Below are 25770 nucleotides of genomic sequence, written 5' to 3'. Positions count from 1 at the left end.
ACACCTAAGAATTCAGAATAACAAATTCCTTCACATTTTGCGAAAACAAAATCTCTGTCAATGAAAGTTCACCAGCAACTGAATAAATAGAAAGAACATAAAAAGAATGGCTATAGTAAGATGTCTAATGAGATGCTCACCCATAGAGAAGACGGCATCATCATCATCAACAGCAGCAGCAGCAACAAACTTTAAGCAGTAATCCCATCATTATAGTCTTAACAGGGTTTCCTTATTTGATTTCTGCTTATTCTTAGTTGATATTTTGCTGTGTGTCTGCTTCTTCTCTCTGATGCCCACACTCACTAAAAACCAAAAGCACTAGATTACTCTCTACTGTATTTACAAACAGTTTTGACAGTCTTGGGTTTTCTTTAAGGTTTACCTGGAAACTTACTAAGCCCATAATTTAGCAGAATCTCCATGGATAGTACTAATTATATTATCGTATGTCTTTAGTTTGGATAATTTTTTTTATTAAGGTGGCGTTGGTGTTGCTGCTCAGCACAATCAACCAGCATCTTCTGACTTCAGCTGTGCCTGTCTGAAAAAAGTACCGCAGCTGGGCTTTTCGATGGCTAATGCTTCTTCTTAGAAGGAGGGTGTGGGCAGAGAGATTGGACCCCAACATCAGTCACTTCTCCAAGCCAGAAGTATTCAATTCTGCCCTAATTTTGTATGGCTTGAAATTGTGGAAGAGATAGAGTATATAGGTCAGGGAAAACTAGGGAGAGGGCTTTACCTATTTGGCTATAGAGAAGCAATTATTCATGCTAAATGAAGGTTTTCTAATATGGTTACTTTTAGATCTCCCATGCTCCTGTCAATAATCCCTTACCCATGTTCTGCAAGCAAGCCCAATAATTTCATTAGTTCTTTAGAGTGAACACTTGAAAGAATTGATTATTTGTTTGTCTTTGGAACTTTATAAGGAGGGATAGATATTGCTTAGTACTCTCAACAAAATCATTATCAAATGGTGAAAAAGATGATTTTCCTATGAAGATTAAGATGGCTGGATGATCCTAGGATAGGAAATAATGCTGAAATCTTATACAAGTTACAAATGTCAAAGTAAATTATTTAAGATGTGTAAAAGACAAGACTCATATAGATGATCTTAAAATTTCTAAGCTCAAAACTCAATCAAGCCTCTACTTAACTGTTCTTCTCTTGGTAACAATTGTTCCTGGCTTAAAGAACAAAATTGTGATTCTAATCAATGTTTACTTAGAAGTTTGAATTTTGCCCAACCTTTATCTAAACACTACATAGTGGTTAGTAGTCTTGACTGGAGGAACTGACCCAGGCATTCAACAACAACACTGAAATCTATACTAATGGAAGCAGAAGCATTTGGAGGGACACAATTTTGACCCTTGTTCTCCAAGGTCAGTGAGGTCTCATGGGAAAGTGGAGACACTCTTGAGATGTTCTGTAACCATGGAAAGTCACCTGATCTCTTGTTCAGGCAGGTCATTAAGACCATGCTGGATGGACTCTCACCAGCGTCCAGTCTACAAAAAGGAGGGTCATCACAGAGGGAAAACTTCCGCAGCACTTCCAAGGAGGCTATGGTCAAGCAAGGTCTTTGACTTCTCCTCACACAGATGGGGCCACTGGTAAGAGAAAGGCCAGAGGAGCCAAAGCTGCTTCTCAAACCCAAGTGACTTCATCAAATCCTCAACTGACTTTTACAGTAAAACATGACTAATTTTATCCATTTGATGGTCTTAAACACTCAACAGAAAGTCTAATAAAAGATTAAAGTGATTTTTTTCAACAATCCAAAAAATTACACTTCCCAGACATTGAACTTAAATCCATATGAGACGCTATTTAGGTAGCTGTTTCTCACTGATGACTTCCTTCATGGTAAGGAAGGTGCTGCTCAGATATGACTGTAGGCAAGTGGTCCTCAGCCTCCCCAACGCTGCAGCATTGAAACAGTTCGTGGTTTGGTGGTCCCCAACCAGAATATTATTTCATTGCTACTTCATAACTGAATTTTTGCTACTGTATGAATCTTAATGTAAACATCTGATATGCAGGAGATCTAATATGTGACTCCCCTAAGGGGGTCGCAACCCACAGGTTGAGAACCGCTGCTTTAGGGTCTGGGTCAGTTCAACACTGCAATGTCTACCTGCAAGCAAAAGAGACAGGCCCAACGCTGTTTAACCTAAAAAATGAATGATAGCTAAATTTCTTCTCTTTCTTCCTAGAAGCCATCTATGAGGGACCTCACAGTCCTTTGAGTCAATTCCAACAGCTGTCAAAGTGCTGAAGTTCATCACTCAGAGTGACATTTTAAAAACCTCCTCTGTCTGGCTTCCCCTGTTCCCTGCCTAGAAATCTTAATGTTATTAACTCTTGCTTTTACTTCTTCACATCTCTCTCCAGGCACAAAGAGAACTGTTGCAATATGATAAAAATAATTGCATACACTAAAATAACTTCCTTTTGCTCATACATTTGACATTTGTACAAATCAAACCACAGAAACATTTCGTGGGGCCCTTAGAAGGGTCATGGGCTGTCACACCTAATGCTCCCATTCAACTAGAAGAAGTAGAAGGGTTACCACCCAATTCCATATTGGCAATTAGTGTCACCTCTTCAGAAGGAGGAATGATGGAAAGGAGAGGTAGAAATTGGCCAGGCATGTTAGGGTCAAAACACTGCAAAGAAAAGCAAGCAGTTTCTTCCTTAACTAAAAGTCAAACTTGCGCCTCTTGGCTATCTCATCTTTGCTTGAGGACAAAATGCCTTGGGCCTCTGATACTTTGACCTGATTCCTAAATGATTTGGGGGTTACTTCTACAGAGTGGAGGATATGAGAATAGCCATAAAGGTTTGCCAAGGGAAAGTGCATTCTGATCAAGAGAATAGCATAATTTACATTTACATTTTTACATTCTTTTAAAGATATTTTAAATTCTTTTAAAAAATACGTGGAAAATGGTTTGGGTGAGGTTGCTTAGTGTTGCAGCATCTGCTTTTGTGAGCAATTGGAGGCTTTTTATGTTTTTACCATAGGGAAATGAGTAAATAAAATGTGGTGGATATAGTCTGTAAAGCTAAGCTTGAAGTATGGGCTCCACATAGCAATACAGATTGCAAGACCATAATGGTAGAAAAAGCAAGAAAGAGAACTGTCACAATAAGATAAAAATAATTGCATGCACTAACTAATACTATTTGTCTCAGAAGAATACATATATAGAAATGCATACTCAATATATGCATAGCTTGTATGGAGTGATGTTCAGGCACTTTGGAATAGGAAGTCTGATGAATATATATGAGATGATAAAAGTCTTCCTGCCCCTCTGAGATTTGTATTTTACAGGTTGCAATCCCAGATATAGATTTTTAAGCATCAGTCAACAAATGGGAAGTAGATTCATTCATTCAGTCATTAAAAATCTATTCATCATCTGCAGCATGCAGGGCACTGTTCTGGGTGCTAGGAACAGAACAGAGAATGAAGCTGCAAGAGCTGACCTTCAGGCTGGTTAGCTCCTCCTGACATAGATCCAAAGTCATCCCTGAGGACAGTCTGTCTGGGATCCAGGGACTTGATGCTCATGCTACTCTTTACCTGGAGTGACTTGAAAGTTCATGAAGAGACCACAGGGGAGGGAGTCTGTTGTGATGAGAAGTTGTTCAGTACGTGTGTCTCTTGCTTTTGTTTCACAGGAACATCTACATCTACATCTGCAACCTAACAGTGACCACTTTTGATATTCTCTCTGCAACTGTTCAGAAACCTACACATGTTACATTTTGTTTTAGTGAATCTTAGTTAAACTCATGAAATCCCAGTATGCTAACACTGACATTAATGGTCTATCCATTGGAAACATAACACATGAGATATGTATAGCTATTAAAGACTGTTTTGCAATTTTCTGTTGTTTTATTTTGTTGTTTTTTTCTTACAGTTGTTTATTCCCTATCCAGAGACAAGAATGAAGCTAGTAAAGAGAATCAGGTCAAACTCCAACTTAAGAAGAGCCATGAAGGCAAATAACCTCTATTTTCCCAATGATGGTAAATTATTTAAATAAAATGCATATCATTTAGTACATTTTTATTAGTGCCCTCTAAGGACATTGCTATAGTTCGAGTTTCAAAGATGAAAGAGTCTTATCCAAAACATATAGTTCAATGGTGTCAAAATTTGTTTTCCAATGGAAATGAATTTATGCATGCTTGCTAGTTTCCCATGACAACCAACAAAAGCCAATATAATCAAAAAATAGCTTAAGTTGCATACTATTATTACACATGGTTCTGGCCAAAGATCAGAGTGCTTCATTTGCTAGGCAATCAGATATCTATCTATCTATCTGTCTGTCTATCTATCTATCTATCTATCTATCTATCTATCTATCTATCTATCTATCTATCTAGTCTTGGGCTCATGAACAACTCCCTAAAATATCTAGCATTTTTTTCATATTTTCTAATTTATAAAACTATTTTTAAAATGAAAAACAACCATAGTATATATTTATAACATGGTATTTTGACCAAGTAGATACAATGTAGAATGGCTAAGCTGAGCTAACATTAGCATTAACCAACATGCTAATGTATTTTTTTTTCTGGCAAGTAAATTTGAGATCTATAACTTAAACAGTCTTCAAGCACATAATATATTGCTATCAGCTACAGTTAACTGCTGTACAAGAGTTCTTGAACACACATTCTTCTTTTTATTTGGTACTTTACGCTCTTTGATTAACTTCTTCCCAGCCTCTCATTTTTTGGTCTTTCGTTAGAGATAGTTGTGGACCATTGTGTGGGTGCTGGGAATCAAACCCTGGTCCTCTGAAGAACAGCAAGTGCTCCTAGTCACTGAGGCGTCTCTCCAGCTCCAAGTTCAGTGTTTTTAAAATTCTACCTATGAGTGAGATCATGTGGTTATTCACTGACACCCCCTTTGAGTCTCCTATAGCTACTTCAAAACGCTAACATCCTTGTGCTGTTTGGGGTCTTCACGTTGGCACCTCCAAAGAGATCCAGATCCTACGGTCATTTGAGTCCTTTCTTCGGGTTTTCAGCACTTTTGATCTCAATCAGCTGTAAGAAGAAAAGTCTCCCCAAAGTGTTTTCATTATTCCACATTTCCTTCCCATACCTCACCCAATGACAGTCTTTCTTCCTCCCTGTTCACACTGCTTTGGAAGGAAACTTCCAGTCTAGTCGTAAAGTGTTCTTTGGGATTAAATGGATTTACAATGAATTCAAGTCAGCCTGCAATCCCTGTATTTTCTAAATTTTCTTCTCCAGATATCCACCTGTATAATATAACTTATTGTAAATTTATTTAGAAATGATATTTTGAGACTTGTATGCACACAAATAAAACTTCAGAATGTGCACATACAGTATTAATTTATTAAAAGTCTACATTAAAAATGTTGACTGAATTGTTCACTACCAGTGTTTCCAAACTTAAATTGATCCTGGTTATGATTTTATGATTATTTTCACCTACCATATCTGTTTTCTTACTCAAAAATGGTCTCTGTATGAGAATACTCTGTGGGAATGGGGCCTGTGAGAAAACAGCTACATTAGCCAACACTTATGTTTAAAGCCTAGCTGTAGTTTAGAATTCTGTATACTTGAAAAAATGAGGTAAAATTATTTTAACAATCGAAATAATCTCCAAGATTTGTTGTTGCTTTTTGGAAAGCACAGAATATAGGGCATGGGTCTTTTATTTCTGGTCACTTCTAAAGAGATAAGAATCTATGAAGTTGGGAGGAAAATGAGTCTGTGACCAAATCGCTGACTCAGTTACTACAGGAGATCAAAGGCTATTACACTCAATCGGAACCTACGACGACAAAGCAATTGTTTTCTTTGAAAAATATGCAGAGTTTAGGAGATTTCTGGGATTTGTCTGCAAAAGCACCTTTGGGCTTGTGTAGTGACGTTTTAGGAGAGGCTTCGCTTCTCAAGGTGGGAAGACTAGGAGGCGGCGTTTTGTGGCCTCCTAGGGTGGTTAGGGAGTTCTCAGAAGACAGACCTGGAAATTAGATAATGTCTGATGTCATATGGTTCAGAATACCAAAAATTTGGGTGTCCTGATGGCTATAAAAGCAGCAACTTCTGCCTCACCTATCACAAGCAGAGGCACCAAAGCAGGTAAGTGTACAAACTGCTGCAATGGATTATCTGGTGGGATGCTACCCAGTTAACTCATTTCCCTCATGTTTTTGCCTCTTGCTCTCTTGGTGACAGGCTCTCCTTCCTCGGTTATCAGCTGTTCGCATTTGAGGTCTCTGTGATGGCTAGCCTGCAGAAATCCATGAGCTTTTCCCTGATGGGGATTCTGGCCGCCAACTGCCTGATTCTCACTGCCCTGTGGGCCCAGGAGGCAGCAGCACTGCCGGTCAATTCCCACTGCAAGATTGACGAGTCTGACTTCCAGAGGCCGTACTTCATCAACCGCACCTTCATGCTAGCAGAGGAGGTACAAGGCATCTCACTTTCTCTTCATAGCTACTTGGAACTCAAGGAGCCCTTCCCATTTTCTTTGGAGCACTTGTGAGCTCTTTAGCCACACTTTATCTCCATAGCTAGAGACTTTCTATGCCTCTTTGGAGACGCTTTGAAGACCTAATCTTAATCAGAACCTTTTTCTATTTGGCCTTTAGAATATATACTCTGCATTTCATCCATAGAGGAACTATTTGAAAATCATTTGTTAATGACTTTTGATTTCTCTGTGCAATGTTCCAAACTCATACACTCAGTGTCTGGACATTAGGCCCTGTGGGAGCATACACACTCTGTGTCTGGACATTGGACCCTGAGGGAGCATACACACTCAGTGTCTGTACATTGGACCTTGTGGGAACATACATTTCTTCTTCTTCCTCATCAACAAAGCAAAAACAAAGGTTTTTCTTTCTTCCAGGCTAGCTTTGCAGATAACAACACAGATGTCCGGCTCATTGGGGACGAACTGTTCCAAGGAGTCAAAGTAAGTTCTCCTTGTGGTGAGCAGGGAACATATGGGCTCCTGGTTGGCTGCAGGAGCTGACAGGTCCTCTGGGATGTCCTGTGATATGACCCCTGCTACTCCCTTCCTACCTTCAGATGCAGGATCGGTGCTACTTGATGAAGGAGATACTCAACTTCACCCTTGGAGAGGTGCTGATCCCCCAATCAGACAGATTCCAGCCCCACATGCAGGAGGTGGTATCCTTCCTGACCAAGCTAAGCAGCCAGCTCAGCTCCTGTGTAAGTTTTCCTTTTGGTTCTATGCATCTGCTCTCACCTTCTTCCCTCCCCTCCTATTTCATTTAGAGCCTGTGGTCCTCCCTCTCTCCTTCCCAAGCCTGACAGTCCTCAGTGACATCAGAGGCCACTTGAAATCAGTCATCAGGCGAATTTGGCTCTAACTTAGTCGTTTAGTTTGAGTTTGTAGGTGTAAGGCCTTATTAGTTTTACCTGTGGAAAGAAAGCAACTCAAGCTATGAATAATGAGAACGATGTTGAGAATTGTAAGCAAAAGGCCCAGATGTGGAAATATATCCACTGAGCAGAAGTGCACAGAGCAAAAGTCGAAGACGATGAGGGAGATAGGAAGCTTTCTTGACTTGGGGTGTGCAGAGTGTAGTTTTTTTTTTTGTTGGGACTGGAAGCTGAGAAACATCAGCATATAAGCTTGATACCTCCAGACACCCAAAACTGTGAACCATGTCCACAAGGAGTGGGCAGGTTGAGGGAGCCCTTGCACTGACTGGGAGGACCCACTTTTCACATAGGAAGCTTCATGCTCATTTCTTGGGCTTTGCTCCCACCTTTGATGAGGTTCAGCTTAGGTTTCGTTTCTACTGCTCTTGCTGCTGGTGGAAACCTCAGTAGGATTCCCCAGCGACGAGGACAGCTCTTCTGTAAGGGAAGTACCTGGATTTCAGTGTCCCAGAGAATAAAAGAGCTCAGCGAATCTAGGTCACCCATGAAATCTAGGTCACTGTGGGCAAAAACTTCTGATTGCCTCTATCCCAGGTGAATGGTCACGCGCCTCAGAAGCCCTCAGTGTAGGCTTGCACACGGCATGGTTCCGTTAGTGACTCCTGTTTTTATTTTGCAGCACATCAGTGGTAACGGCCAGCGCATCCAGAAAAATATACAAACACTGAAGGAAACAGTAAAACAGGTACTATTGATAGGTGGTATGCTAAGCCATTTAATAGGAGAAACATAATATTTGATTTTTCTACTCTTTTTCTCCTTTGTAACATTTTACTTGATTTTTCTACTATATGATCTATTACTTGATATGCATCTAGCTGTATATATATATATATATATACATATATTTCAATCTGTTTCTAAATTTGTATGCCATAAATTCTAGAGCTAGTAAAAATCTTAACTTGGCTCAACTAGTATCATCAGCCTCTGCTCTGAGGATGCGAGGATGGCTGGTGGCAGAGACAATCATGGAAGGCAGCACTCTTGAGTCCCAACTCAGCCCTTACCCAGCAGCCATATGTAGTTATTTTAGCAGTATTATTTTGTTGGGAAAGTCTTGGTTCCCACTGACTTATATAATTTGAAGACCGCATGCACTGAAAACCAGAAAGCGGGGTGCAAGCTTACTTTCGAGGTCATTAAACCGATGCTCAAAAATGTGGCAAAAGTCAACCCAGAACAGTAACAAAGGAGTCGGACTTGCATATAGGATGAATATTTGGAATCACTGTTATTAATAACTATAATCAGAATTATAATACAGTACCTGATGGCTACTGACTTAAGATTAAAAACAGGAGAGTGGATAACCTTTCCAATTTTTGCATGGTTTCAAAAGAGTAAAAATATTAGTCGTGGATTTACGGCAGTGAAGTGCAAGTGTGACTTGGAAATCTTTTTCTTATGTCTTACTTTCATTTTTTGGTTTTTCCCTTCACACCCTCAACAAGTGAGCATTTATCTACTGTGAGCGAGTGTGTAACTTTGTAGTGATCAGCACCACTGTGTGGCCTCTTTGGGGGCAAGAACAGTAGCAGGAGGCTCAGGTCAGCAAGCATGACTCACACCAAAGCCAGAAGCACCATTGACTGTAGTGAAAGTGAGCCTTTTTGCGAGTGGGTGTGATGGTTGAAGGAATTATCAGCACCATGCCTAGCCTTATCTCCTTCTAACTAGCTCCTGCTTAGATAACCACAGACGTCCTCAAATCAGTGTATGTTCTTATTTTTGCAGCTTGGAGAGGGTGGAGAGATCAAAGTCATCGGGGAACTGAACCTGCTGTTTATGTTCCTGAGAAATGCTTGTGTCTGAGCTGGAGAGACTAGAAAACTAATAACTGACCCTTCCTGCCTGTTAAATACAACAACAAGATTTCTGAAAGGACCTTTTTTTTCTTTAGTAAAGGAAAGTAAAAAGCTAAACTCTACCGTCATTAGAAGATTCTAGATGAAACTTGGTTCAATTGAAAAAGAAAATCAATGTTGTCATGTTGTCTATAATACCAGATGTGCTTTCTAATCACAAAGATTCATTGATATTTTATTGCAACTGATGATGCAAGAGAAAAATAATGTGTTTTCAAAAATCGATTATTTCCACAAGAGATTACTTCTCATTCCTTTAGAAAAAAGTGTATGTAATTCCATTTCCATAATCAATACTTTATGTAAGTTTATTTATTATAACTATGCATTTTATTTATGCCAGTTTATTAATATAGACTTATTTATATAAACATTATCTGATATTGCTATTTGAATGTAAGAAAAATAGTATTTATGATAATATTATAAAAACAAGATATCTTTGGCTTCAATAAACACATGAATATCATAAATCTTCTGTATTTGTGCTTTTTCTTCTTTATTCAGAAATATCATCTCCATCATTATCTGATCAGTCTCATAACTTTATGCTTGATCTATGAAAATGAGACAGCCATAGTATTATACTGTTCAAGTTTGTCCCCAGAGGCCTGTGATTTTGTGTGTGTTGTGCATGCTTATGTGTTTGTATATGTGTATGTATGTTATATGTGCATGGCCATGCATATTAAAGCCAGAGACTGATATTGGGTGTTCTGCTCTGTGTCTGTATAATTTGAGTCTGTGCTGTATAATTTGAGACAGGGTCTCTCACTGAATTTGCTTCCAGTAATTCTCTGGTCATTGTCCCCCACATCACTGAGTTGACAGCCTTGTCTGACCATGCCTGGCTTTTTATATGGGTGCTGGGGAATCAAACCCAGGTCCACATGCTTTAACATTAAATACTGTTACCCTTGGAGCCATCTCTCCAGCCCTGCATAGTATGCGTGAAAGGCTTAGTTTCCAGGACAGTGGTTATTGAGAGATGATGTAGCCTTTAGGTCTGGTGATTTTCACGTCAACGCATGTACACTTGAAGGGGACAACTGGATAGCAACCATTCTACTTTCTCTTTCCCTTGCATTGTGGGCATGAGGGAAGTAACTTTGTTCTGTCATGTCCTCCCTCTAGGGCAAGTAGACCCAGGTGGCCAGGAACCGAAATCTCTGATATTCTGATAGAAACAAACCTTATCTCTTTGCAAAATGGTTGCTCCTCATGTTTGGTGCAGTAATATAAAGCTAAAATACTCACACATACTTGTGCACACACACATGCTCACACACACATTCTTGCACACATATACACACATGCACACACAGAGAGACACACGTACATCCTCATTTTCTGGATGAGAAAATGGAATCAGAGACATGCGAAGAAATGTTTTGTGAACACACTTGACCATTGTTGAAGCAGGTTTATCTGATCTGAAGGGTCTCTTTTATATTTTTTGATGCAGAATGGAGTTCTAAAAGGGAAAAAAGATGTTGGTTATGTTCCACTTAAACTATTAACTACTTATGGATTAAATGGAAAAGTGATGTTAATGGAGAGAAATACACATAGCCCTGGCTGGCTAAGTGAGCTTCTTTATTTCTAGGTGAGACCTACTAGGAATGACATTCCTCAGTCTTCCTAAAAAAGAAGCCAAGGCACTATGTTTGGGTGGGTAAGTTTCTCTGAAAAGTGAAATTATTACTTATACAAGGCTTTTGTACCAGAAAACCAGGGACTATATTATGAAACATACGAAGAGAAAGCTGGGCATCTTCAAAATCCATGCTGTGGTAAAGAGGAGGAAGAGAGCGGGTAGGGGGGTGGGATAAACAACATGGTTAGATTACAAGATGTGTCACCATCACAGAGGAGCCAGAAGGGAAGTTATTGAATATGTATGTCTTTTCATAGAAGGTCAAAGTTACTAGGTAGAAAAAGTTATCGACTGTACATCTAAAGTGTTTTCTTTTACAATACGGTGCCGTGAACCTATGCCCCAGGTCCCTTCCCAATCATTTGCCAGCCTCCTACAGGGTGAAGTGATGAGCAGTGAGCCTGTGTGTGGACAACACCTCTTTCACGGCCAAGCCAAAGTCAGTGCGTCTGGGCTTGGCCTCCAAATGTAGAGAGATGCAGCGGCGAGCAGCTTTATGGTCTATTGAATTGCGACTATTTTTTGATAAGCTGATGTTGTTCGAATGGGAATCACTCCCATAGGCTTGTGTATTTGGATACTTGGTTCCCTAGTTGGTGGAACAGTTTTGGGGATATGGCATTGGAGGAGTTGTGCCACTGGGGATACGCTTGGAGGTTTTTAAAAGCCCACACCATTGACCAGATTGCTTTCTCTGGTTTCCAACTTTCTTATAAAGGTGTAAGCTCTCAGCGACTGCTCCAGAACCATGCCTGCCTCCTGTCATGCTCCTCTCCATGATGATCATTGGCTAACCCAGGGCTTTCTTTATAAGTTTCCTTAGTCACAGAGCCTTGTCACAGCAGTAGAATAGTGACTGAGACAGATGTTGCTTAGGATGTTGGCCTTTCCCTTCCAAGTGAGTTCCAGAGCAATGATTTGGGCCAACGTAGAACTGCACTTGTTTTAGATTAATCTTTTAGAACCCGAGTCATGACTGGAAGAATATTTACCACCAAAATTTGGAGGTCTTACTAAGAAACTTTAAAAATGCCTTTTTATGTCAGACAACATTCCGAAGCAGACAGCATCTACTCTGGCTTTCCTTGATCCAGCCTCACACTGAATGTGCCAGAGGTTTCTCTGTGTGAACTCTGAAACAGTGGCTAGATCTTCTCATTCCTCAAATGACTGACTTTCTGCTAAGCTGTGACTATTTCTGCACCAAATTATTCTAATGATTTATGAATGTGCTTCCTTCAACTAATTGGTTTCTATCTTATAGCCATGTAAATTAGAAAACACAAAGCATCAGCTTGGGCGTCTTCCTGTTGCTGGTGGCTTACTATCACACTAAGAATGAATCCATAGCTCTTTTCATGCCCCTTTGCCAGCCTGACTCCTCATTCAAGTCCCGCTGTGCCATCCATGCTACTATGTGTACTACGGTCCTGTAGTGCCTCAACTACGTGTACTATGGTACTATGCCTGTAGCACACCACCTGCACTGCAGGGCTGTTCTTGAACAGGGGAAGGGGCTGGAGACTTAAACACACACACACACACACACACACACACACACACACACACACACACGGACACAGGTCATCCTTGAAACAAGAATGTTCCCTTTATTGTGTTCAGGGGCAGCTTTTATAGGGATCCTTAATTGATAGCCACACCCCAGCCAAACCTACCAGAAACCACTTCCCTGCCATCAGGAACTCCTGAGGGTCTTGTGTTCAGAGCAGCTGGAGGCTGTTCAGAGCAGCTGGAGGCAAGCATAGCAAGCTATTTACAGGAAATTCTGGGTCTGGGAGTCCACAACCTCCAACATCTATCCTTTTGCCCAGCCATATCTCTCTCTACCTTACGGGCTCTGTCGCATGTTAGTGATCAAAATGGCACCTGACAATAGTTCTCTCAGATATTAGAGGCAACAAAATGGCTGCCCGCTTTAAAGCTGGTCTGTCATGCGGGAGTTACTGTCGTAATGAATTCCTTCACTAGATAAAAGGCTAATGAGTGCCACGTGCTTGTCTTAAAGTCAGGACTGATAGCCTCTTTTCACCAGGGATTACTGGTCTACCTTGTGGTCTTGGTGCTGGCTTCTTGTCCCTCAAGAGGGTCAGGGGTGGGGTTGTGAGCTGCTGCTTGCTTTTCTCAGCTGAGCCTGTCTGTGTCTCCTGCTTTTTAACTGTCCCGTAGCTCTTTCCTCTGTTTCTTAGGTATAAAGTGAATGCTTTACTACTCGAACGCTTTTTATTCAAAGAGTCTCGTAGAGGAAGTTTGTAGACTGCCACCTTTGCCCAGAGGTCTTACAATCCATTATTTTTGTCTTAGGTCTTAAGGACAGCTATAGGAAATGTAACAGCAGTGGGCATGCTTTCTGTCAATTGGCTGTCGGTGTTCTCATTGCTTTCTCCTATGTGAGTGTTCTCAACCTGTGGGTCGCAACCCCTTTTGGGTGGAAAGACCTTTTCACAGGGGTGGCCTGAGATCATCTGCATGAGGGCCATCTGCATGTCAGATATTTACATTATAGTTCATAACAGTAGCAAAACTACAGTTATAAAGTTGCACACAAAGATAATTGTATAGTTGAGGGTGGCCACAACATGAAGAACTGTATTAAAGGATTGCAGCATTAGGAAGGTTAAAAATCACTTCCCTATATGAAGACTACTTATAGTGGATTATATTTTAATTTTAGATGGAAATCTGACCATACTGACATCATGTAACACTATAGTAGCTGATGAAATCCATGAGTTTTCTGTGTTGGATCATACGTTTTCTCTTCATCCTTTTAGGGACAAGGGTGGGCTCTACATACAAGGAAGATGGATTGTGCTACTTGGTTCCTTCAGCTTCTCTCTCCCTTCCCAGATCACATTGGGCCCGGAGTGGCTGGCCCAGGCCGCCTTTACCCACATGCTTGCTTTCCAGATTTTGCTTGCACTTGGTTTATGGACTGGGTTAGCAGGAGGCTAAAGAATGAGAATGAGGTCAAAGCACTGAGTCCTCAGAGCCCTCCTGCTGAGCTGCTAATCATATCTGAAGTACATTTCTCCGAAAAGCCAAAGCTCCCTCAACCATTCTTTACATGGCTCTTTTTACTGTTGTTCTGGTAACTTCTCTTAACTGGTCCCCAGTGAGCTCCACAGAACTGCAAAATTTCTTATTGCTTTCCTTGAACTCTTTCTACAACTTAAAAACAAACAAATCAAACCACTCCTTTAGATTCTTCTCCATTGCCCAACTTGTGTCATGGGTCCCTGCTTGGTGTGCCTGTCTCCTCTATGCCCCCCACCTTACCCTGGGTACTGGCTGTTTTCATGTCAACTTGACACAAGCTAGAGTCATCAGAGAGGAAGGAGCCTCAGTGGAGGAAAAGCCTCCATAAGATCCAGCTGAAAGGCATTTTCTCTGTTAGTGATCAGTGGCGGAGGGCCCAGCCCATGGTGGCTAGTGTCATTCCTGGACTCTTGGTCCTTGGTTTTATAAGAAAGCAGGCTGGGAAAGACATGGGAAGCAAGCCAGTAAGTAGCTCCCCTCCGTGGTCTTGCATCAGTTCTTGCTGCCAGGATCCTTCCCTGTCTGAGTTCCTGTCCTGACTTCCTTCAGTGATGAACAGCAATGCTGAAGTGTAAGCCAAATAAACCCTTTCCTCCCCACAACTTGCTCTTTGGTCATGGTGCTTCGTGGCAGCAAGAGAAACCTTAAATAAGACAAATTGGTACCAGTGTAGATGGGCATTGCTGTGACAGACCTGACCATGTCTGGGGGAGGATTGTAGAAGGACTTTAATTCTTTGGGCTAGCCATTGAGTATTAAAAGTTTTGTGGGAACTTGGAAGATAAGAATGTTGAGACCAGTGCAGAAGGTGGAGGTCTGGCTTGTGAAGTTTCAGAGGGAAGTTTAAAGATTCTTTCCGGGATATTTGCTACTTTGATTTAAGATTCGGTAGTTTTGGTTAGCTGGGGCTGAAGAATCAGCTGTGGTTAACAGGACACCAGAAACTGCTGAAGTGAAATCTTTATATTCCTGGGATGATGGATGCTGGTCAGCTGGAGCTAAGAAATTAGCAGGGATTAAGAAGACACCAGCATCACTGAGGCGAACTCTTCTGGGAAATGTTTACTGAGAACCCTGAGAAGCTGTGTTCCAGAGCTGGCCAAGGTTGTACCTCGTGCTGGCAGCCAGATTTGACAAAGTATAAAAGTCACCCAGGCAGTACTGAATTTGGAACCATGAAGGGGTCATGGAGAGCAGCTGAAGCCTGACCCTGTGAGACCTAGAGAGGCCATTGGTGAGGGTGCAGCCTCAGTGGCGGTTGAAGGCTCAGGACTGAAGGGGTCATGCTAAGAAGCTGAGGCTTGGCACCATGAAGAGAGCCTATGAGAGGCCTTTGGTGAAAGTGCAGCCCAGTTGCAGCAAGGGAGCCCAGCATTTTGAAGATGCCATTGCCATGGGATGACCACCAAGAACAGCAGCAGTGGAGTGGAGCCAGCTGGAGCCCAGGAGACAAGCTGTGTGTGCTGCAGAGGGCAGAGCCAGAGAGGGACCCCAAGCCCTTTGGAGGATTCCAGAAGATCGTGAGTGAAACAGACAATTGGACATTGAGTTATTTATACTGTTGGGGTTTGAATTTGCTTGGTAGAGATTGTTACAGTACCCTGATTCTTCCTTCTTGATGAAAGTGTTTAATTTAATTTTGATTTTTAAAGGAGCTCACAGATGAAAGATTTGAATTTTTAAAAAGATATTGGATATTTTAAAGAGGCTGAAAATTTAAAGACTAAATTTGTAAAGACCGGGGACTTTTAAAATTTTCATGATTTTATTGTGAGATCTTGAAATAAATGAGAGAGGAAGGGATGTGGCTTAATAGCGATGTGTTTGTGTGTCAAATTGGCAAGGGGTCAGCTGTACTGGCTGACACAAGCTAGTCGTCAGAGGAAGGAGCCTCAGCTGAGGAAATGCCTTGGTGAGATCCAACTATAAGGTATTTCCTCATTTAGTGATCAATGGGGGAGGGCCCGGCACAAGGTGGGTGATGCCATCCCTGGGCTGAGGATCCTGAGTTCTATAAGAAAGCAGACTGAGCAAGCCAGGGGAAGCAAGCCTCCATCCATGACCTCTGCATCGGCTCCTCCTGCCTGGCCTGCTTGTGTTCCTGTCCTGACTTCCTTCAGTATGAACAGCAATGTGGAAGTGTAAGCTAAATAAACCTTTCCTCCCCAACTTGCTATTTCGTCGTGGAATTTGGTCACAGCAAAAGAAAACCCTAACTAAGACCTAAGTCACCCTTCTAAGGTCTGGGACTTGGATAAATTGTGATAGACAAGTGTAGCTGGTGGTTAGCATCTTGGAGCTATGTGAAAACATTCTGTCTGTTATAAAACAGAACACGAAATGGTGGTGTTTTCATTTCTAAAATTAAAATTAAGCACTTAGTGTCTTTTTGTTTGTTTGCTTTTTTTTTTGAGACAGTTTCATTACGTAGTCATCCTGGCTGTCCTGGGACTTGTTCTGTAAACCAGACTGGCCTTGAACTTAGATCTCTGCCTGCCTCTGCCTTCTGAGTGCTGAGATTAAAGTTGTGCACCACCACCACCCGACTAAGCACTCATTTTAAAAATTTCTGCCCCTGCTGCTTCCATGAGGCTCCACACTGGGAAGTAGGGGTGCATAGTTCAGCATGCACTGTCTTCTAAGGGAACCTAATAAATGTCTTCTCCTCTCTGGTCTAGAAGTCCTCTTGCTTCTCCCTTTGGTAGCTTTTTCTCTCACTGCTGCTTCTTGGGGACACTTGAGCATCTCTGTTTATTCCAGTTAATCCAGGATTGATATTTGGTTGCTTCTTATCAGCTTAGCCCTCCTTTTCTTTCTCCCCTTTCCTTGTTGCAAATACCAAAGATCTTCAGAGTGACCACACATGTCTACGACAGCCATGGTCCCTTCCTTATTGAGATTTTTTTAACCCCTTGGGATCATTCTGTGCAGCTCACATCTCCCCTTATGATAGCATACATTCTCACCTCAGTGCCACCAGGGCACTTCCAGATGCGGCCTTCCTGGTGGGCTTTGTTGCTCGGTGAGGCCCACTGTGTGAGGTCCTGGGTGCTGTTTATTTGTGATATCTGTGTTCTGTGAGATGCTTTTGCAAGCTGCTTCTCACCTGAGACACCCCCCCCCTTGCCATTGCAGCAGGTACTATGATTGCTGAAGAATTTTGTGGATCTTAGGTTGCTGTTTGCCTGTGTGAAGACTTTGGCAATTGCAGTTAGATTTAATTCCACCACAGGCTATGCAAGACCCCGTGTGACAGGAGCCATAATGTTTGGATGCTGTCTTCAAGGAGCCTGCGACCTTGTGAGGATGATAGACACCTAACTGGGCCAGTCATGAGCCAACTAAACCACTACTGAAGAGGTTGACAAGACAGCAATTGCCCTCAGAAGGGACTGAAAGGTGGGGAACGAGCTGATCTTATGAGAAATCGAAACAATATCGGCAGATTGAAGTAGCCCCTTTGTGAAATGCCCCGTTCTCCTTCCTTGCTGATCTTATGAGAAATTGAAACAATATTGGCAGATTGAAGTAGCCCCTTTGTGAAATGCCCCGTTCTCCTTCCTTTCTGATCTTGGGGTGTTAAGTGCTCTATTTTCAAAGTTTAGTTTCTATACCTCTCTTCATGCCTGTCACCCCGCAGTTTAATTGTTTGTTACTTATCCACCTTAGAGCTTTTCGAGGACAGAAAGTATTGTGCATATTTGTATTCCTGGCCCCACAATGTAGACCACTCTGGTTAGCGCCGCTCTTACTGCTGTGTGCACTGTATGCCTAAGTGAATCCTTCCTCCCTTGGGTTGCTATGTTAGTGAGGATTCTCCAGACTAACAGAACTTACGGAATGAATCTCTCTGAATACATGGGAAGAGGATTTATTAGATTGACTTACAGGCTGAAGCCCAGCCAATCCAACAATGGCTGATGAACTGAATGACCTATGAGCTGACGGTCCAAGAATCCAGTAGTTGTTCAGTCCATGAGGCTGGCTGTCTCAGCTGGTCTTCAGTATATGCCAGAATCCTGAAGAAGTAGGCTCTAATGCCAGTGAGGGAATGGACGTGGCTGTGAGGCGAGAGGAAGCAGGCAAAGAGAAAAGCTTCCTTCTTCCATCTCCTTATGTAGGCTTCCAGCAGGTGTTGTAGCCTAGATGAGAGGTGGGTCTTCTCACCTCAAAAGATCTGGATTTAAGGTGTATCTTCCCACCCCAAAGATCCAGATTAGAAGTGGATCTTTCTATTTCAGATCAAGCAAAATCCCTCACAAGTTTTTCCATCCATTTTTGAGTTTTAGTCAATTTCAGATGTAGTCAACTTGACAACGAAGAACAGCCATGAGAGTTGCTTTGTTAGGTGTGTTATCACAGGGATTTGCACAAGTACAGTCATCTTCGCAGGTTTTGTGGCCAATGTACTTTTTTTTCATTTTCAGAGAATGAATGGCCTGTTTGTATGAAATCAAACCATCAGATCTGAAAATGCTAAAATAACCAATAGCCAAAGAAGTGACGCTGAATACAGGTATGGCAAGATAACTCTAAGAATGTACAACATTCTCTACTTAAAGGTAGGTGTGTCCTCAGTCAGGACCATACACAAGGGTGCTTCTCTATAAACCAGAGACAGACAGAGTAGTGACAGCCCTCCTGTATTTGGAGGTGAGGGACACGGGCCCCTGGCTCTGTGCCGTTAGGGGAGCCACTCGCTTTCTCAATGCCAGTGTTCTCACTTTAAAAACAGATATTCTTTATATCCATGGCTTAAAGAAAATGCACACACATGTACTCAGTGTTTTGAATATTTGGTCCCAGCTGCAGGCACTAGTTTGGAAGGTTCTGGAAATGTTAGGAGGAAAGATCTAGTTAAGGAAGTCGGGAGAACAGTTTTTGGATGGTTATCTTGCCCTTGACTCATCCTGCCCTGACTTTGATTTCCGTCTACCCGGATGTTAGCAGCCACTGACCTGTGCCTCTGCCACCATAATGCCCAGTCATGGATCCAGATAGGGTGAAGCTGGCCATGATGGACTAGACTTTCCGAAGCCACAGTTCAGCTAAAGGCATCTTCTCTTAAATTGTCCTTACAGATGTCTTGTCACAGATACACACGTGACACCAATACCAAGGTTGGTTCCAGAGGTGCCAGGTGTCAGAGACGGTGATGAAACCTCACCACACAATCTCAAAGTTTTTGGAACTCATTTCAGAAAGAATTTGGAAGAGCTGGGGAGTCCGAGAGGGGGGATATGGGTGGAGAGAGTTCAGAATGCTGCAAGCAGAGCTTAATAAGAGACTCTGACAGGAGCTCAGAAGAATGTGAGAAATCTTTTTTTTTTTTTCTATCAAAAGAAGTGAGCTTGACAAGGGCCAATATTGCACAAACCCTCCCTCATCTTCATCTTGGGATTTGTCTGTGTTTGTGCAACCCCTGGCCTTTCCTGAGACTTGATTCCCCCGTCACACTCTTGTCCTTCCTGCAGATTCAATCATGACCATCAAGGAGAGCTCCCTCCAGTGTGGTGAGAGATGGTTATCATCTGTCGGAGAGGAAAAGCGTCTTGCCCTGGTCTGCTTGCTCTAGCCTTGCAGGTCACCTGTGCTTTGTTAGTGTATTTCACTGGCTTTCCTCAAAACACAGTCCACATTACTGACATCTCCATTACCCGGGGGGTTCTGTGTGTCACCCTGGCAGCTTTGTGGATTGCTCTCTTGTGAGCTGCCTGCAGGGATCTTGACCCTGCCACACACTGACTTTCCCCAGGCTTTCCGTGAAATGTTGGCGGAAAGCTCCATGAAACTCTAACTCTTGCACTCTGGATGCCTGCAAAGCCATTATTGTGTGCCAATGCCAAATCCTGACTCCAGCTTGCGCAGGAGCTGATGAGGTCTTGGACAATGGCTAACATGGCCCTGGGGGCCTTGGCTGCTGATCTGGGAAAAGCTCTTCCCTGGTGATCCTGTGCAGGCAGGGCCTGGTTGTGAAAGTTCTGCAAATGAGCTTGGTCAGTTCTGGAAATGCCCTCCAGGAATCTCTCCTACCTTCCCACTTAAAGGGCATGGCTTCTTTTTAGCAATGGTTTTGTCTTTGACAGCCATGCAGTCCTTGCCTACAAACTCACCATGCACATTTTACAAATCCTTCACTCTGCTTTTTACTCCAGATTCCTGCTATAAATCCATCTAAAAGTAACCAGCTTCCCGCCACATCCTGAATGCTACTCTGCCATGACATTTCCTCTGCAAAAATGTGTTAGAGCAGCGGTTCTCACCTTCCTAACGCTGTGACCCTTTAGTAGAGTTCCTCTTGTTGTGCTGACCCCCAACCATAAAATTACTTTTGTTACTACTTCATAACTGTAATCTTGCTACCATTAGGACCCATAATGTAAATATCTGTGTTCTCTGATGATCTTAGGAGACCCCAGTGAAAGGGTCATTCGATCTCCCAAAGGGGTCACCACCCACAGGTTGAGAACTTACTGCATTTGTCCCTTATCTTTAAATTCAGACTTACACAAGGCTCCAAGACATGGACAAAACACACTAATCATTTGCCATAATAAAACACAAATGGCCTTTAGTCTAATTATAGAAAGATAGATGATAAATTATAGATAGATAGATATAGATTGATAGATGATAGATTGATAAATGATAGATAGATATATTGATTGATTGATAGATAGATGAACTTTCAGTCCCATTAACATTCCCCACCCACATTCCTACTGATATTCTGTTGGGAAAAGAATGGGAAGACTTACAGGCTGCAGAAAGCAGAGTCCTGGGGTCAAGGCTGCCTGCTGGATCTTCACTATTACACCACATCCCCATCCCCACGCATGGGACTAGGGCTGTAGGAGCCGATGTTTCCTCTGCTGGATTTCAGTCTTGGTTCTTTCTGATCCTTCCTTGCCACTCAGCATCCCTCTTTTCTGGAGGGAGCTCCACCGTATATTGGAAAGATGCAATCTTATTTCTCATGCACCCTCTCCTTTCCTTTTCTAGCAAGCAGAGCTTCAGTTCATAGCCTTGGAGGAGATTTTAGATATAAACCATGGCAGTCCTTGTATGCACAGATTGTTTAAAAGTAACCCATGAAACTCTCCATTTCCCCTTCTATTTTCTCCCCAATCTTCCTGGATAAACATATGGAATGTATGCTACTTTTGCAATCTGTTCACCCAAACCGATAATTTTCAGATAAATGTTCTCTACTCATCATTTAGAATGGCAGACCCGTACACTATTTTCTCCCAAGAACATTTATCATTTATGGTTACAGCAGGCTAAGCAGGTGCTCATCACACCATCACACCGACAGACTACAGCTGATGGTAGGAGCTCAGCTCCACCGAGTCAGCCTCTGGTGGACATGTTGGGTGGCACAGTGTGGCAGAAGTACACAGAGAAGCAAGTGGTCACCCCTCAGATAGGAGCAGAGAGACAAATGGGCCATGCTAAGCTTGTTTTGTGTATAATCATCCCAAGAATGCAAGGGATTCTCTAAGAAACGCTCAAACTCAATGACCTCTAGTCAGACTCTATAGCCCTGAAGTTCTTCTATTTCCCTCCCACACAGCAATTCTGGAGCCCAGGCTTTTTTGTCACAGCAGACATTTGGTAAACACTTGGGCCACATTCAAACACAGCATATATACAGCCTATAACACAGTTTATTGGTATGGGAGGTGCTTCTGTCTCTGTGTTGTTGTTTTTTTTTTTGGTTTTAATAAATAAGGAAACTGCCTTGGCCTGTTGATAAGGCAGAACTTAGGTAGGTGGGGAAGACAGAACTAAATGCTGGGAGAAGGAAAGAATCGGAGAGACACCATGGATCTGACACCGGAGATAGATGTGCTGAAACTTTGTTGATAGGCCATGGTGATGCACAGATTAATAGAAATGGGTTAAATTAAGATGCAAGAGTTAGCCAATAAGAAGTTAGAGCTAATGGGCCAAGCAATGATTTAATGCATATAGTTTCTGTGTGGTTATTTCAGTTCTGGGTGGTCGGGACAAACAAGCAGTCCCCTGCAACAGTTTATTTCCATTTTGAGTGATGGTAGTATTAGAGATAGGGTTTCTCTGTGTATAATATGTATGGACACACATATTATACACACATATCACACCCAGTGAAGTAGAGAGCTCACCAGCTCTCCGAAGAAGAAGCACAGTATATTTTTAGGAGGCCAAAAAATGGGCATCCTAAATTAAATGAATACAGTTTCTGTGTAATTATTTTGGGTGTAAAGCTAGCCGGGTGGCAGGATGCAGCCCAGCCGCTCCATCTACAATTTGAAGCTAAGATTATGAGAACTGTGATTCCAGATTCTTTAACATGCATAAATGTGTTTTAGAGTTAATAGATTAGTAATTTAGGATGCCCATTTTTTTGGCCTCCTAAAAAATATACTGTGCTTCTTCTTGGGAGAGCTGGTGAGCTCTCTACTTCACTGGGTGTGATATGTGTGTATAATATGTGTGCCCATGCCCAGAGAGGTCAGAAGAAGGCATTGTATCCCATGGAGCTGAAGTTATAGGCAGTTGGTAGCCAACCGATTTGGGTGTTGGGAACTGAGTCCAGGTCCTCTCCAAGTGTGGCAAACACTCTTAGCCTCACAGACACCTCTCTGGTCCTACCAGCTGCTCTACTTTAACAAAGACAACCTTAAAGCTAAAAAGAAATCCTCTTCCTCCAGACTTGGAATTTTAGCTCATTTCTATGGAGGTGGGGTATAATGTCAGTTCATTAAGTACTTCCATGTTGTTACCTTCTGTTGGATGCGTTCATTTCCAAACAGTTTTGCTTTTTGTTAGCGAGAAGCCATTTCTCACAGTGCAGTGTATCTAATACATTAGGGCAGTGTGGTTGGCTAACAAGTCATTGTGACTGCCTTACTTCTGCAGCGACTGCCTTAGAATGGTCATTTGCTAATGGTGGCTGACGAGCTATGCATTATCTTTGGAGAATTTCTTCAGCTCTTTTAGTATATGTGAGGCAATAGATTGTTTACACCTAAAAACCTAGCAGAAGATATACACATAGTGGTGTGGGAGAATTGTCTATATTCTGTCAATCATGTTTTGAATAAACGCTGATGGGCCAGGCAGGAAGTATAGGTGGGTCAACCAGACAGGAAGTAGAGGTGGGGCGATGAGAACAGAATTCTGGGAAGGAGGAAGTCCATTCCTCTCATTCCTGCCCAGATCACCGAGAAGCAAGATGTAACCTACCTGGCTGAGAAAGGTACTGAGCCATGTGGCTAACATAGATAAGAACAATGGGTTAATATAAGCTACAAGACCTAATAAGTAGCCTGAGCTAATGGGCCAATCAGTTTTATAACTTATGGAGATCTCTGTGTGATTTTCTTTGGGGCTTGCCGGCTGTGGGGAACTGGGCAAGGCAGAAACCCCAATGAGCAGGCCCCTCATGTTACACACACAGTGCTATGATTGACATGTACTTTAAATACTTTATTGGTAGTATGCAGCCAATAGTAAACATTTTTTTTAAAAAATGTCAGGGCTGAAGAGATGGCTCTGTGGTTAAGAACACTTACTAATCTTGCAGAGGATCCAAGTTTGGTTCCTAGTACTCAGCCTGATAGCTCAAAATCAATGTGCAACTTATTATTATTGTTTTAAAGATTTATTTGTTTATTATGCATGCAGTGTTCTGTCTCCATGTGTGCCTGCAGACCAGAAGAGGGCACCAGATCTCATTATAGATGGTTGTGAGCCACCACATGGTTGCTGGGAATTGAAGTCAGGAACTCTGGAAGAGCAACCAGTGTTCTTAACCTCTTAGTCTTCTCTCTAGTCATCAACCTGTAACTCTTGCTTCAGGAGGATCCATTGGTTCTATCCTCTGTAGACACTTGTATTCATGTGCACATACCCACATGCACACACACATGCATACATATAGCTAAGAATAATAAAAATACATCTTAAAATTTTAGTCTCAGTATTAAAAACCAGTGGAAAAAATAAAAACTAAGCTTGGAGAGGAGGGGTAAGTTTCCCAAGGCCGTGAACTTGATGAATATAGATTCAAGTTTCAAAACCAAATACCTTTTAAAACTTGATAGTGTTTTCTATACATTTCTTCACAGGAAACATGTACAGTTATGCAGCAAGCATGGATTCCAATGACCAGAGAATTGTCTTTAAATCACCTCTTCGCCACAAATACCACATACTTCTTGGCATGATTCTTGTTGCTTTGGACACTCTTGGAGACTCCCATTGGTGGCTCTTGGACTTGTGTGTGAGTCTTTGTCAAAAATGGGCACTATTCACGCACACAACTTCTGATGGATTGCCTCCAGTGAGGCAGGGCGAGATGGTTGGGATTTAGAGGTGACAGCTTCAAACTTAACATGTGGCAGTTCTCGAGAGCGGGCAGTGCAGATCCAAGGCATTATGGGATGTATGTGGTCATCCTTGGGCGATGATTTTAAGGTTATAAAACATTTATGGAAACAGAACTGTCAGACACAGAAAGAAGCAGCACCCGCCAGGTTTACTTACTCATTAGCAGCCTGGATGGCATGGACGTTTTGTTGGGGATCCTGAATTGGCCACAATAGGTGAAGCATTCCTCTTGGAAGTGTTTTGTGTTCTGTTTTTATTGCAGGCACACGGGGACACGTGCATAGGCTGTATAAGTGAGCAGAGTTTGAGTTTGAATATTTTAACCACAGTCTCCTATATCCAGCCGCAGGGAGTTTACCTAATCTCATGCCCTCCGGTGACATGAAAGCCTTTGATCCCTGGGGTTCACACTCTTTCTGAAGGGACTCAGAATCCTAGACCCTCTTTTGAGAAATGCTTCTCAGGAACCTTGTTTCAGTTCAAATACTGTTTCAATCACTCCCTAGCCCAAATAAGATTCCCTTTCCCAGAATTTCTACAACATTTCAGTGCGTTTCACTTGGCACATCCTGTCCTCTGCCTCTGCAGTCACTCTGGGACTCCTTCCCCTTAATGTCACAGAGTATTTCTTCCTCAGCTTCAGCTCTTCAAAGGATTCCACTTTTGATTAAAACAGCAGAAAAACACGTGTGTGTGTGTGTGTGTGTGTGTGTGTGTGTGTGTGTATCTGCCTGTCTGGACCTCTCTCTCGTTATCCTGCTTGCTTTGGTTTTGAACTGATTCTCTGAATCTATTGCTTTTTATGGACCATCTACATGTAATGAATTTGCCACAATCAGGATGCAGGTTGACTTAGCCCCTATTCCTGTGTTAATTCTATTTCTCGAGAGGCATTGGCATAAATCTGTTTCTCTACCTAATACAATCTACGCTTGCTTCTGATGCCAGGACTGCTGCCCAAAATGAACTTTGCCTCTTATCATTCTGTCCTAAGTCACAGAGTGAACCAAGGCAGAACTGGGGGTGGCGGTCCCTGCAGCTTCTGCCTGCTCACCCCCGGTACACATTCTTTGTATAGAGGCTCTTTTCTTAATGAAAATTTGTGTATGGAGAAAGTGAATGACAAGAGAGTCACACAGCAGCCTGGGATGAGGGAAGGGAAGTATTCATTCATTGAGCACTGGCTACACATTACTTTAGATAAGGCACGGTGGTTAGATTCTGAGATCTTGAAAAGATACGGTACTCTCCTCAAGAAATTCTTAGGATAAAATTAAAGGCATAAAATATTTATGGAAACAGGAG

General features: G+C 42.3%; 1 protein-coding gene across 1 annotated transcript; it reads left to right on the top strand.

Moving 5' to 3' along the window:
* Positions 1-6307: 6307 nt before the first annotated feature.
* On the top strand, positions 6308-9318 carry Il22 (interleukin 22). The gene is made up of 5 exons (XM_038315119.1): positions 6308-6493; positions 6941-7006; positions 7123-7266; positions 8123-8188; positions 9241-9318. Exons 1-5 carry the CDS (start codon positions 6308-6310, stop codon positions 9316-9318), a joined length of 540 nt encoding a protein of 179 aa, XP_038171047.1.
* Positions 9319-25770: the final 16452 nt, after the last annotated feature.

The sequence above is a fragment of the Arvicola amphibius genome, chromosome 17 (genome assembly GCF_903992535.2).
Source record: "Arvicola amphibius chromosome 17, mArvAmp1.2, whole genome shotgun sequence".
NCBI classification, from domain to species: domain Eukaryota; kingdom Metazoa; phylum Chordata; class Mammalia; order Rodentia; family Cricetidae; genus Arvicola; species Arvicola amphibius.
Note: the sequence above shows the minus strand (reverse complement) of the source record. Positions and strands in the feature narration are given on the sequence as shown.

Coding starts and splice junctions, on each gene's coding strand:
- Il22 (XM_038315119.1), top strand. CDS start 6,308: ATGGCTAGCCTGCAGAAATCCATGAGCTTTTCCCTGATGGGGATTCTG. Junction 6,494..6,940: donor CCTTCATGCTAGCAGAGGAG/GTACAAGGCATC, acceptor TCTTTCTTCCAG/GCTAGCTTTGCAGATAACAA. Junction 7,007..7,122: donor AACTGTTCCAAGGAGTCAAA/GTAAGTTCTCCT, acceptor TCCTACCTTCAG/ATGCAGGATCGGTGCTACTT.